At 36.9% G+C, this 15,655-nt stretch overlaps 1 protein-coding gene across 1 annotated transcript in view; it reads left to right on the forward strand.

Annotated features, from left to right (window-relative positions):
* LOC142351580 (uncharacterized) overlaps positions 1 to 15,655 on the forward strand; it is a 462,469-nt gene that overhangs the window by 372,222 nt on the left and 74,592 nt on the right. Inside the window, exons 2-3 of the mRNA XM_075403689.1 lie at positions 14,451 to 14,669; positions 14,739 to 14,872. Of these exons, the coding sequence (XP_075259804.1) occupies positions 14,486 to 14,669; positions 14,739 to 14,872 (318 nt within the window). The 5' untranslated portion in view covers positions 14,451 to 14,485. The remainder of the gene's footprint in view (positions 1 to 14,450; positions 14,670 to 14,738; positions 14,873 to 15,655) is intronic.

Here is a 15,655-nt window from a genome sequence, read left to right on the forward strand (position 1 = left end):
TCCAATTTGAAAAATACTATGCTTATTGAACTTCGTAATTCAGTACCAGAAACCCGGTATTTGCTTTTTTGTGGAGGGTTATGCAAGGTGATGATTATTAATACTATGTTGTTCAGGAAATAAACAGAAAATGACAAAAAATCAAAGTCTGTTTCAATTTCTGCTGCTTGATTGAAACAAAGATTTGTTTTGTGAGCAATTAAAGTACCACCGTGAGTTCAAACCTTTCTATCTTTTCTGGACTGCACAAAATATTGTCGATTTAGGAAAATGTCTGAATTTCTTACTTCATCTGTAAGCCATTTTTCAATTAAGCAAAGTATGTCAATATTATGTTCCCTTAGTAAAATATCGAGATTCTTTCTGCGATCAATTGTTAAAATTGACCGGCAGTTCAATAAATCTTCAGTACTTGTTTTTTCTCTAGTCATGAACGTGAAGTTGTTTGATGACCATTCTTCTGACAAGTTTCTTCCACTGAGAGAGTTATGTCTACGAGCTGGTTTTCGACGAACAACGCTCCTGATCTAATTTTGATTTCTGATCTTTTAATGTTCAGTTTTTGAGCAAGTTTGAAATGATAGTCAAGTAGCTTCTTTTCTTTCTCCCAATCATCATCGGATAAGAAAGCTTTCACAAAAATGTTTTGAGCCTCCAATTTTTGATTCGCCATCAAGAGCAGTCAAAAGTTCCAAAGATTAATCAACTTAACTACAATTGGACGTGTTCATTGTGCTGCTTCATCAAACTTCCCAAGACGGAAAACATCTTCAACCATGATTTTGTCAATTCCACAAGACTGTGCAATCTCTTCTTTTTTTTCTTGTCGTAGCTGATCAGTTTTGCAAAAGAAGTTGTTCCCGTACCATCTTTGCGTTTCTCAGCAACTCCAAAAAAATCATTTTGTTTAGGTTTTCACTTTTTTGAATTTGATTTTTATCGCTTGGTGTTTCTTTAGAGAGCTGTTTATCTGTTTCGGAAATTGATGAATTCATATTTGTGTGAACTTTTCTTATGCAATCGCGAATTTCAGTTTTGAATGATTCTATTTCAGATTTCGATTTGCTTTTCATTTTCTCAATTTTTTGAGATAGGTCGTCTTTAATGTTTGACTGATCTTGGGGAATCACGACCTGATTTTGACAATGTTTACATGCCAAAAAACGTCCATTAATTTCCCCCAGTGTCCTTAAAATTTTCCTCTGACAGGTCTGTGCAGTTAACATGGAACCATTTGAGACACTTGGAGCCTTGTATTCTAAATGCAGTAGAATTGTTACTACATATACCGCATGTAAAATCTTCAGAAGACGCTTGTTTTATTTTAGAGCCTTTTTTTGTGAGGCATGTTTTTTAAACTGCCCAGTAGCACCTCAGGGAACCTGGGGACAGCTTAAAACTACTTCTTTAGGGATGCCTCAATGCTACAAAACTTTTTGGGGGAACTGTTCTTCTTTTTAAAATCAATAAAACAACCAAATTAATAGAACGATCTAACTGGATATTTTAAGTCCTTTTTCTAGCTTCAGAGTGTTTTTCCACCCCAAAATATCATTCAGGACGCAAAAAATAAAACTTTCTTGCTCTGAAATCTTTGATAATTCTTTGATATATCAGATATTTTCTCAACGCTTTTCTTTAGTAGGGCAAAGCTAGCGCACGTGCAATTTGGTCATCATTTGCAAAGCTAGCGCAAGTGAGGTTTTTAGGTCTCCCCTAAAAACCTCACTTCAGTAGCAACCAAAACAGACACCACCTCCTATAAAGGAAGAGGTTTAGACCCAATGGACTTAGCCAGTCATGAAGCCTTATTCACTGCCTACGATGAAACCCCCACCCCGCTATATCGCGAAAACCTTAATCGCGTTTTGAATGAAAAATTTATTGCCCAAGTCTTAAAAAAGGAACTTAGTCCCATCATTGAATTCGTTAAAAACTCCGAATGGGAGAAGTTGAAAGCCATTAACCCCGTTTATTATCGAATAAGAAGAGATTTATCTGTCTCTCCAACTCGATGCTTGATTTATGACAACAAATTGGTTATCCCAAATAAATAAAAAGGGATGATACTGGAGACAATTCGCAACAAGCATCCCGGCAGGAATGCTCGCTCTCACCCAACTTATTTGGTACCCCCATATACATTCGGGTATTGTAGCGCAGGCTCAAGCGTGCCGTCATTGCACAGAGAAAAGTAAAAACGTTAAACCACTAATACCTAAGTTACAATCAGGAAAACTACCTCGACTTTCCGAACCAAACGAAGAAGTCCAAATGGTCTTTGCGGGACCAATACCGTTCAAAGATAACAACCAATCAAATTATATCCTAGTCACAGTAGATAGACTATCCATATACCCACACGCGGAAACTTTCAATAATTGCGATACAAAAACTGCTGTAGACTATTTAGATAGTTATTGTAAAGTACATGGTATATCTAGATCAATCCGATGTGATCAGGCCCAAGCCTTCAAGGCCAGAGAATTTAACATATACTGCAAAAACAAAAATATTATACTTATGCTAGCTTCAGCTGGCAACCATAGAGGTACAGGCATTGTAAAATGACTCATACAAACAATAAAAGCTAGCCGTACTAGATATTGACCCCAACTGGACCCAAACAACACTGAGCAAAAGAGTAGCTAACCTAATAGAAAACATCAGATCATTCCTAACGCAACCACTCAATTAAGCCCATCTGAAGCACACTTTGGTCGGAAACCAAACACAGAAATCTCCAATATAGTTACTAAGCCGTCACAAAAAATTTTAACATACAATAAATTACGTTCGAATTGTTTAGACAAAAGGATCCTGAGGCATGACGTACTCACCAACGAAGAGATGTGGCGGTATGACGGTCTCTCAGAAGACAACCTTGACATCGCGTACAGCGAACCCGAAGCCCCAACCCCAAACAACATCGAGAGCGACAAGTCAGACAACATGCCACTTCGATCTCTCTCAGCACGTAAGATCAAACCATCCCAAATACATTTTACACTAGGGGACAAAACAACAAAAAAAAATAGTAAATAAACGAAACATCGCACGTAAAACAACCACACGAAAAGGAAGGGTACCTAGACCAAAACTTGCACCACAATGAAACATGATTCCAGATGGAACATTCACAAATTACACACCACACACAACAACAGTTGAATCTCCACTAAAAAAACACAGTCATAAGGAAAAGTGATATGTCAAATCAAAGACTAAACCACGACTTATACACATGGTAGCCTGCAAGACAGTAGGAGACTATAAACGCAATCAAGAAAAAATAAGCGAGTTCTGTTTAGAAGAAGCACGAAACAACGCTGCCCGCAAACAACACAGCGAAAAAAGACCGTCGAGCCCCTCTACATGGACTCATGACAAAGTCGAAAAGATAGCACAATCCAACCAACGACGACAACAACGAACATCCAAAAGGAAAGCAGCTTTGGCAACAACATCTTCACGCACCCCCAAGACAACAAAACGGCGGCTCTCCGCAACCAAATCACCATCACAAGCTCCAACGAAAAAAAATGCGAGACAGCCATCCACTTAAACACCATGTCACAAAAAACAGCAATAACTGCTTGCCAGAGCCCTCAAAAGCAAAACACACAGCACAAAACAGTTTCGTCCATTTTGTCGACAACGTAGAAGAAAACAGGGAAAGAGTGATCTACAATATAAAAACCGCAATCCGGTTCATCATCACCAATCAAAATAGTCGCTTCCTCAAGCGCCAATTCTCGGACGTAAACGCCCCTCCACAACAAGAGCCTCAGCACTACACGTCAGACGACGGCCAACAATAAGAATGCCCGATCTCTATTATCCCGGAACCAGCAAAGAAAGCTCCCGAATCAATGGACGTTGCAGAAGAAGTCCAAGCGGACCCAACCAGCGTCAACACAATGGATGTGGAGGAACAAGTCCAAACGCACCCAAACACCGGCGACCACCAAGACACCCCATCCGTTTCAGCAGAGCAAAGACCTATCCCGAAGGTTATCTTCCTAGAGCCTCCGAGCGGAGATAACAACTCTCAGCGCCAACTTAATACCCTCCAAGAGGATCCGGCAACAACCAATTCCGCACAAACAGCAACCAATCTCGAGCAACACCACCCACAGACCACATCACTCTCGAGCCCAGCAAACGCATACATAGCTCTTTCTCTGACCTCATCCCTCTACTCAACGATATTCAAAACTCCAAGTGGATCTTCCAGCCACCCCTCCAGTTTCGCCCAGCGACGATGACATCTCGGACCTCGACAGAGAAGATGCAAAACTGTTAAACGAACTGCTGCAAACAGCACTTCGTTTCCTCGTTGGGGGAATGTGATGCTCCGCTTGGAGTTGCAACCAACTCATTCAACTATTATCTATAAACACTCTAATCTTATATGTTATATAATAATCATTTGTAAATAAGTTCATCTTTGTGTTAACTCTTAGTGCTATAGTCCCAGTTGATTAGACTTGTATTTGGCTGGTTAGTCTGCCAATTGATGCAAATTCGCAGACGTTAAACTATCGCTAGAAAACAGTTATCTTTATCGTGGCCTTAATTTAAAATTAAACGTTGTTCTTTTATCCGCCAAGATTGAACAGTCAAATAGAGTAAGACCCTTACACAACCCTATACATAGTCCCCGACTTAGAGTAGAACGTCAAATACAAATCCAGTTGGATCACCCGTCAACATACAACACTCATCCACATACACACTCAAACACACTCCATACGGAGAACCAAAAGGTCACACTTCACAATTATTATTATTGTTATTATTATTATTATTATTATTATTATTATTATTATTATTATTATTATTATTATTATTATTATTATTATTATTATTATTATTATTACTATTATTATTATTTTTATTTTTATTATTATTATTATTATTAATATCATTATTATTAGTTTTATTATTATTATCAATAAAATTATTTATTATTATTATTATTATTATTATTATTATTATTATTATTATTATTATTGATAATAATAATAATAATTATTTTTATTATTATTTTTATTAAAATTTTTTATTATTATTATTATTACTATTATTATTAATATTTACAATATTAATTTTAATATTATTAGTATTAGTATTATTACTATTATTATTATTATTATTATTATTATTATTATTATTTTTATTATTATTATTATTAATATTATTATTATTATTATTATTATTATTATTATTAACATTATAATTGTAATTATAGTTATTATTATTTTTATTATTATTATTGTTAATATTATTAGTATTATTTTTATTATTATTATTATTATTATTATTATTATTATTATTATCATTTCTATTATTATTAATATTACTACTACTATTTTATAATTATTATTATTATTATTATTATTGTTATTTTTATTATTATTATTATTGTTTTTATTATTATTATTATTTATGTTATTATTATTATTATTATTATTATTATTATTATTATTATTTTTATTATTATTAAAATTATTATTATTATTAATATTGTTATTATTATTATTATTATTATTATTATTTTGATTATAATTATTATTATTATTATTATTTTTATTATTATTGTTATTATTATTTTATTATTATTATTAGTCTTATTATTATTATTTTTATTATTATTATTATTATTATTATTATTCTTATTATTGTGGTGATCAACGCAGGCAGCTAAGTGGCCAACTAAGTTGTTGCTTAGATTAAGTTAAAATATGCTTGCGGATCAGACTGTATTCTTGCGTTGTTCTATCAGACTGCATCGGACGTAAAAGAGATGGACCTGTACAAAGGTCACAAGTAGAGGTTATAATAATGAATGATAATATATATATATATATATATATATATATATATATGTATATATATATATATATATATATATATATATAAATATAAATATATATATATATATATATATATATATACATGTACATATATATATATATATAACAATATAATGGAGTAATAGCTTAGACTTCTGATCAATACGTATGTAAATGAAGGATGATTGTGACCTGTTTGTGTAGACGTAATATGAATGACTTTGTTTACAAGTGCTTTACTTGGTTTCTGATGCTAGTTCCCCACAATGGCTTATTGCTTTGCGGATCCGTTTGCTTTTGCGGATTGAAAATTCTTCTCTGCTGATCCGTAGTGGGGGCGCTGAATTGTGTGAGCAAATTCAAGGATCTGGACTCGCAATTCGTACAAGTCTATTGGCTGGAACTTCGATGAGTTGCTTCTCCAACTTCGTCTCTTAATTGTCTTGGATGCTTTCCTTTCTGGGTTTTCAATTGGACTCACCTTTTTGATGTTAGACTTTGAAGGGTCACAGCTGGGATCAATATCCGATTGTTTCCTGATTGACATTTCCCCTGACAACTTCTTTAGTGAAGTTGAGACGTGTTTTTGCATTCGTTCGACCATTGCCACTGTTGCGTTCCTATTCTTGTCCTCTGGTTGGATGAATTGTTCAAGTGGAGTATTCCTCTGTTCTGCTGTTCCAAATGTTTCTAAATCTGCTTTGTGCACTTCCGTGTCGGGTCTTCCCGATACGCGAATTGTGACGGTGGAATCTGAAGTTTTCATTATTGATGCTCCCTCTGGTATTGTCTCATAAAGTCCTTCAGGACTTTTTCTTCCCTTCTTATTATTCGAAATTTTCCGTGCAAGTCTGATTCGAGTAATTGAAGGATTGACTGTCTGTGAGCTGGAAGACGGAAGAAATTTGAACAAATTCTGATTACTGGTTGTCTTTCTGATTCGATCTTTGTTGGGTTCAGTTTCTTCATCGCTTAGTAGATCTTGGGCCTTCCATTTCGAATCATCTATCAGTTCCTCCGAGCCGAATGTGTCATAATCTAAACAGTATTTCCAAACTTTATCCCATGGTTTCTTTCCGCTGGAGCTGCTATTAATTCTACATTATTATTTTCACATAATGTTTTTACCGTTTTACCTTTTAAACATCTCGCTTGATCGAGTCTGATTTGATGAGGAATTCCGTGTAATTTGAAGTACTTTAATAGGAAACGTTCGACGTTTAGATCATTAGGTTTTTGAACAATTTTTTCTGTAGGATATTTAGAGAATCTATCAATACATGCTATTACGTATATTTCTTTATTCTGACCGTCGTAAATAGTTCCTGCGAAATCAAGCTGAATTTCTTGGTTTGGTTGGACATATGGAGTTAAAGGTTTAAATTTATCAGCCGGTACAATTGACTTTAAATTCCTACCAAACTCTGTGCATGCTTTACACAGTCGAACCCTATCGAGTCAGTCTCTGTTACAAAATGGCCACCACAACTCCGTCATACCCCAACTTCCAGGGTGTTTAGCGTGAAATACATCTGTAACTGCCTCTCTAAAACTATTTGGAATTGCGACTCTATTGTCTGCAAATATGCAACCGTTCTTTGCGCTCAATGACTTCCAGTGTGCATGCACTTGCTTTCTAAGTTTGCGATATCTTTCTTCATCGTTTGAAATAATGCAATCTCTAATTTCTCTTAAGATGGAATCTCTGTTGGTTAGGGCAGCTAAGATTTTCAAATTGAGTAATTGTCGTACACTTGAGTCTATCATTAGAGCAAAAATGCTTTTTGCCATCATGAACCCATGTTGCCGCTTACCTCCTAAAGGCTTTACTGTAGGAGAGAGAAAAAGGACCGCTCAAAAACTAGTGAAAGCTTTCTGAGCATACTGATAGGACGATATTTTTTCCAAAAAGCTGTGGTGACCGGTTTTTTTATGAAGCTGTGTTACCTGAGATAATTCCCATATATATGACCAAGATTGATTGCTAATGATCTAGAAGACAAATGAATAACAACAGGTGATATAAAACCAGCATTCTCCGAAAGCAAACGATGGGATTCAATCCGCACCCCTTGGGCTGCAGTCATCACAACGCATTATTTTTTCTCGATCTCATTCACGTAAGAATTCACGTCCTCAATACCTATATCTGCTCTCTATTGACAGTTATCAAGCCAATTGATAATAAATTTTAGGCAAAAAATAGAACTGAAGGAAGTATTGAACCCATTCGAAATCTCAGAGTCTGAGGCAAGATTATTACTACTCACTAAAAATACCAATAGTGAAGACGAATTAACACTTGATATAAAAAAGTGTTTGATGCATTGCGTTGAAGATGAAGGGCCAAATGAGTTAACAAAAACTTGTTGTTTAACTCCATTGACTTAATAAGAGAGTTATTAGGCTTTCTTTGCTCAATTGAATGCATCAAACTCCAGTCTTGGAGAAATACGACTGTTAATTTCTATAAGATTCAAAAGGTGAATAGTTCGAGGAGACAAATATAAGTTGCGTTACGTCTTTTAGCCTTCTTCTGTTTAGTAGATTGCTCAATACTTGACTTTAGATTAGCGTACCATTGCTCGGGAAGATCCTTAACTGACTTATCCTTAAAAATACGAATAATCAATTTGATTATTCAAAAAAGGCTATTCACAAAAACTCCCGTTGAATGAGGAACGAGATATATCTAATTCTAAGTAGACTTCAATATGATCAGAACTGCAAGAGAAGATGAGAAAATGATTGGAAAACCGTTCGGGACCAACATTCACTATTTTACAATAGACAATACCAAACCCAAAAAATTTTCAACCTAAATCTTCGAGTGGCTTTAGAAGTCTAACAACCTGAGAGTTGTTCAAAGTGAGGACTTCCCAATCGATGCCGGAGTAGTTTAAATCCTTCAGGAAAAAAATATTGTAAACCTCCGTTTTCCCATTTAACACGGTCAGAACGCGCTACAATACTGAAATTGGACTCTATTAAGATTTCAGAATCTGGTACGCACTCGGAGAGCCATGTTTCAAAGAAGAAAAAAGGAAGTGGCCTCGATCTCCACAATTAAATTGAACTCTTGTCATTTCGATGAGCTTGAGATTAACTGGGAGTCCACGAGCATGCAGCTGACCAATTTTGAGTCCACTTTGAGATGAATCAATTTCTTGGCTTTCAAAATAGAGTTTCAAAGGTTTAATGCGTATTTTTTTTATTTTTCCCGTCAATGCTAGTCATTTAAAGGCGTTTTTGTTTAAAATCTTTTTTTGCTGCCTTCCGGCTGATGATAAAAATTTTCTTATATAGATTGGCTGCTCAAAACTTTGAAAGTAGTGACTTCTCGCAACACAGTTCGACTCGTTCCGCTTTGTTTTGTTCATTGGGTTCACTTTCTTGCCATGTCGCCTAACCACATTAACTTTTCTCTCAGTAGTGAAGCTCATATGAGATATTATTTAATTGAATTTTTTAGAGTCCGCTCCGAAGTTGCTCTTCAATGTCTGTTCTTCAGTGAACCCCATCCGTATATTGAAAGATCGACACCCATCCCGATATTACTCCCCGTGAAATTGTCACAAAGCCATAATAATAATAAAATAATAATAATTAAAATGGTTATTATGAAAGAAATGGTAACAGGTCCTGTCAAAAAGGCGGATTAGCAATGGGGGCATCCGGGCAATTCAATTATCTTGGCCATTATGTGGAAGAAAACTTTTGAAGGAAAAACTTAGTACTGAGGATGAGATGAGCTTGGGAGAAAGAAAAAAACTCATTAAAAATGTCCCGTCTGCCATTAAAAAGTGCTTTGGAATAGCAAGGCCGTCAAAACTGCAAAAAATGTGAGAACTTCTATCACATAAAATGTCAAAATGTATACAGGGAGCAATACGAAAAAATGGGGGATGTTTGGAAATGCTTTAAATGTGAAATGTTACCAACTGATAACCAAACTAGAAAGCCAAAGTATTTGAAAGATATGTAAATAACAATTTGCGTAGTAAGAGACGAGCTTCATAATTTGTTTCAAATAAGAAAAATAATAAAAAATTTGAATTCACAAAAAAAGGCTGAAAAACACGAGCTAGACTGCTTTGATATGTCAGTCTACGTTGATGAACAAAGAAAGGTCTCTTGTAAATGTTACCAGAAGCCAACAGATATTAGAACAGGTCTAAATTTCCGTGACTGCGTTCCCCTCCTGGATATAAGAAATAATGCAGGAGTTACTATCCATAGGCTTTTTTGATCTACAAGCATCTGGCATCTGGCGATCTTCGTTATGCTCAATATTTTCCTGTGGTGTGGAGCGCTCTTAAAGGATTTTAAAACAGGCTCGTCAAATTTGCTCTCAGTGATTCGCTGTGCTCTGCTCGTTGTGTTCTGTCAGTGGTTCTGCGTGCTGATGGTGGTCTCTGGGGTCTACGATCCTCGGATTTTGTGTGATCTGTGGAGTCTTTAGCCAAACCGTGAGGAAACAACATCTAACCACCAGGCTGAACTGTTCCTAACATGCTTACTTCATTTGATTATATAGTGTATGTGAATATATCTATGTTTATGCTGTGTGTCTGTGAGTGTGCTCCTGTTTGCGTGTGATTTGAAGTTGATTGTACATTCGTGAACAAGACGATACTGCTTCATATTTTTGCAGGTCATGAGACAAATTGCTGCACAGATCCTGCCCTGGAACGCACAAGATTTTTTAATTGGTACATCCAGGACAAAATATATTGAAAGCAGCGCAGTCGGAGCAACAATCTACTCATATCATGAAGCTAACCTAATTGACCTGTTCAATATAGTCATCCAGAATCCGCCTCAATTTGAGCTCAGTATGGAATGTCGCAGCACTCATTGATCACCACGACTCCTGCTCTCACTTCATTGACTGCTACCGAGTTCTGTTGGACATCATGTGTTTTAAGTTCAAACCGCTTATTGTCGTGTCACCTAAAATAATGGTCACTTCAAATGATAAACTTGCTAACAGGAAAATATGCTTTCTGAACTTGGCTCTGCATCGTTTTCTTTAATTTTATACAGTTCCTTTGATCACTTCACAATATTTTTTCTTCAGAAAGTCTGCTTTCTGTCGAGATAGGATTCATTTCGTTCTCTACGGGAACCATTTGTTTACTTTGTATCTACATAATGTGATATCTTTTTGCTATGAGTTTTTTGAATAGTTATATTCATCTTTGTCAAGAATCTACACTCGGTGAGCAGTCTCCCTCTGACGATGTCAGATACTCATTTCCACTGCTCTAAGTGATCTATTCACCTGCGAGTAGGTAAAGTTTTAAGCTACGGTTGCGGTACGTATATGCATATCAATCGCAGCAGCCTGCAACTAATTACGATCACCATCCACACTTCGTTTGCAAACACTGCAATGAACAAGCAAAAATTGACCCTCAAGAAACAACTGAACATGTCCCAACACCCTCAATTGAGACAACCCCGCAACCATGCCACTTTTGGAAAAAAATTTCAAGACGAACAAATAGAAACTCTACGGAAAACTTACAATGAAATAGTTCACTGAAAACCAATCTTCCTTACCATTAGCAAAAATAAAGTAGGCATCAAAATTTAAGATTTTTTGAACATTAATCTCACCCGAACCCTTGAAGATGAGCCTCAGACCAAATGCGCTATGATTTGCACAATGATAATGCCGCATTTACTTCCCGCAAGGTCTAAAGGTTAAAATGATGCTTCAATTACAATAACTTTGTCTAGACGGCTCGATCTGTAGATCACGTGCAAATTGACAGTCTGTTTTTGGGACCCAGCCATTTCAAGAGCGTTTAAAGCAAATAAATAGGAAACGAGACTTGGATGAATTTAAAGCCTTTGACAAACACATGGAGTCTGTTAAGATATCGAATGCTTCACGATGCCTTTCAGACGATTCAAAGGGCGGTGTCCTAACAACATCTGATAAAGTGACTATCAAAGAAAAAAATTGCAACGTACTTGATTTTCTACAGGAAAGCGCCCATGGTGTCAGAAAGGCGATCTAAATTACGTAGTAACCGATCTGAAAAGAAGGGATTTGTTGTTTCATCCTTTTTTTTTGAAAAAAATTAGTGGCTCTGAAAAAAAAGCGCCGCAATGAAAACAAATGGCAGCGATGGCCCATCTGGTCTTGATGCAATCAAATGGAGACAATTTGACATCATACAAATCCTTCTCAACCGGTATTTGCAAAAGAGTGTCCAAAATTGCAATTAGAATTGCCACTGAAGAATTAAAATTCTTTTCTGAAGAATTCTTATAACGCTTTTCGTCTGATTGCACTAGATAAAACCCCTGGAGTTCGACCAATTGGCGAGTTCTTTGGACAAATAACTGGTAGGAGTATAGTGAAGTGCGTTAGACGAGATCTTCAATTTCTTGGTGGAAATGTACAGATGTGCCTCGGCAAAAGAGTGGCATCGAACATGCTATTCATGCATTCCGGTGGGGCTTTCTGAAGCGATCCTACTGGTGGATGCCAGGAACATTTTTAATAGCTTGAGTAGAATGCAGGCTCTGAAAAACATCAGAAAGCATTGTCATTTTAATTGTACATCAATCAGGAACGCTTATAAGACCCATCAGACCTTTTCATTGATAAAGGAGTAATCAAGTCTCCGGAAAGAACAACACAAGGTGATCCAATAGCCATGGCAACGTACGCGATGGCTACACTTCCTCTCATCGACACGCTCGAAAAACAAAATTTAACCAATAAATGGCACGCAGATAACGGTAATGTGGCCGGTAGCCTTGAATCACTGCGATTTTTGCTAGATAAGCTCTATGAAAATCGCGGTGCATTCGGTTATATTGTGATCAAATGTCATCTCATTACAAAACCTTAGTTTGTTCAGAAGGCGAACAAAGTTTTTTCGGGATTAGGTTTTGATGTTATTGAAGGTCATCGATTTTTAGGTTCAGTTATTGGTTTTGTTGAAAAAAGTCAGTGAACTAATTTAACATGCTTGAGAAGCTCGCCAAGCATAGTACGGTGACCCCTCAGAATGTGTACTTATCATTTACTAACGGATTGCGGCATAAATTGACTTTTATTGCTAGGACTACTCCCAAATTGGGATAATCTGCTGAGGGAAGCCGAAAACATAATCGATAAAAATCTCATACTTTCAATTTTGAATCATCCTTATTACAATAACAGATACGGGAAAGTTTTCTCTCTTCTGGTTACAAAGGATGGCCTGAACGTTGTTCTTCCTGCGGACAGGGCAAACGAATGTGAAAGATCTATTCGGATCTGCGTGCCGTTACAATCATTACGCTATAGGTGCAGAGTTTCATCAGGAAAATTCTATCAGAAACGAAAAACAGGAACAAGCTCGAGCGAAACAGTCTAGAATTGACTATGGAAAAAGGAGCATCATGCTGGCTAAATGCACCTCCATTGAAAAGATATCTTTTTGATTTAACCATGGGAGAGTTTAGAGATGGAATTGATCTTTGATATGGATGGGATCCCGTAAAGTTGCCATCAATATGTGCATGTGGAGGAAACTTTAATGTCGCGCCTGCTCAATGTGGTCTGCGATGATGTCGAGTAGAGCCCTGTCTTCAGACTTAGCTAGGGGAAACCTTCGCAAATAGAATTACCACTATTGATGACGACGCTCGACTAGATAATGGTTTCTACGATTCACGTTTCAGCAGAACGTTCTTTGATGTGGAAGTGTTTATTCCGTACCCAAAGAGTTGCCCAAGAAGCATACCGGATTGCTACAAATATCACGAGTCCATCAAGAAGCTGAAATACGAGCAATGGATAATCGAAGTCGAGAAAGCCACCTTCTGTCCGTTAATCTTCTCGTTTACAGGAGGAGCTGGATCGTCAGCATCAAACGCCAAACAGAGATCGGTTTCCAGGATCAGCGGTAAGAAAGAGGATTCATAATCGGACGTGATCACGTACATGAGGACAAAAATAAGTTTCGCTCTTTTGCGTAGCTCCGTACTCTGCCTCCGTGGCGCGCGCTCCATGCGCCGGCGCCCTGCATTAGAAGCGTCAACAGAAACCATTGTAGAGGAAGGGAGGCTGTTGTGCTAAGTGCTTTATATTTTTATAATCTTGATTCAAAATCAATATACATTACACTTTAATTGCGTTTTACCATATCTATTTTGATTAGAATTCTAATGCTTTAATTTCTTTATCTTTTGCATCTGATGCTTCAATTTTTTATTACTGTCAGGATTTATAAAAACATAGGGATTGACTTGCTGCCCCCGAGTTGACCGACTACCCTTTTAGGGGACTACTCTTTTAGGCTTTCTCTTAATTGATCGCTAAAAATCAATGAAATTATGTGGCGAAAATTTCAATATCCGGAAAATTGATCGTCGGTCAAATAAAAAATTACCGTAAGTTGCTAGGCGAAACTTAGGATCTATTCTGTTTCGGCCCCAAGCGTTTTCGCCTAGGGTCTTAGGGATTGATAGTCTCTAAGCATTCGTTAAATTTTGTGGATTTATAAGGGCAAAGACCTGTCTTTTACAATTGTTATGCGATTGGTATTAGTTAACAGAGGAAAGCTTTCTATGTTAATACCGTTTTAGAAAATGTTTTATGGTACTCATGGTCAAGAGTAATGGAAGAGAGGTCTCATTCGTATGAGCAAGGGGATATGTGCAATCCGAAGAATGACAATAGTCTGTTGAGCCACAACCTGGTTCAGACAGCCGAAGAGTCCCGGGAAAATGTCCAGCATGAGGAGGAACGCGAATCAGACAGCAATCGACCCTTGGGGCCCACTTTTGATGTACACGTCTCAGGTGATTTTCGAAAAAATTGCTGATGCTTTTATCGGAACTCAGTTGTGTGTATGTTTAACTTTGCTTCAGAACCTCTCGAGCAAGGAGTATGTGGATTGAGAAACTTAGGAAATACGTGCTACATGAATGCGGGGTTGCAGTGTCTTATCAGCCTTCCAGCTATATGTCAGCATTTCTTACAAGAGAGGCAGTCTTCAAGTGAAGTGAGTGATCCCTTGTGTGGATATATTAATATTATTGCTGCGAACATCTCATTGTACTCATACTCATCGTTCTTTTTTTTAAATTGATAAGAGGAACTCATTACTTTTGTGCAATGGATTTATTCTCGTTCCTTCATGTTATGCAGATATATTTAATTAAGCATAAAAATGTCGTGTTTGATTCGACGTTCTTCAGCTTTGTTTAATTGCTCTCAATTGGAGTTTGTAGCAATTATATTAGTCCTGTGGTCTTTTTGGTGCAAAATTTTGCTAGACCGATTTTTTGTCTGACCCATTTGTTTTTTCGTCCTCTAAAGCGGCATAACAGGTACCGCCTTGAGGGCATTAAATTCTCTTAGAGCCTTTCAGCTCAATGGTCTCCAAGTATGCGATTCACAGAAATTGTTTTGCCCCCCCCCCCCGCAGCGCTCACCTCACGTCCCTTAAATTAAGCTAAAGCTAGCCTCACTAAACCTGAGCTGGCTACTGACGAAGCGAACCGGTCGTTTGAGAGCAAATCGCCCGATGTTAGTGGGTTATGTTTTTGTTTATTTATTCAGTTAAAATTTCTATATATGCGGATATTGTAATCAACCTTTTCAAAAAATTGAATTATATTGCGGTTTTTCTGCTGCGTATTGGGCGAAGTCTTTTTATGAATCGAAGTATTTTATTGGGTCTTAGGGTTTGCTAGTTTTTATCATTAATATTTTTATAATGACTTTGGGTGAGCCCACTGGGATGGTAGTCCCGAGGTTACTGCAATACATCAAGGGGTTGGCA

Source organism: Convolutriloba macropyga, chromosome 13, assembly GCF_964194025.1.
Source record: "Convolutriloba macropyga chromosome 13, txConMacr16.3, whole genome shotgun sequence".
Classification (NCBI taxonomy): domain Eukaryota; kingdom Metazoa; phylum Xenacoelomorpha; order Acoela; family Convolutidae; genus Convolutriloba; species Convolutriloba macropyga.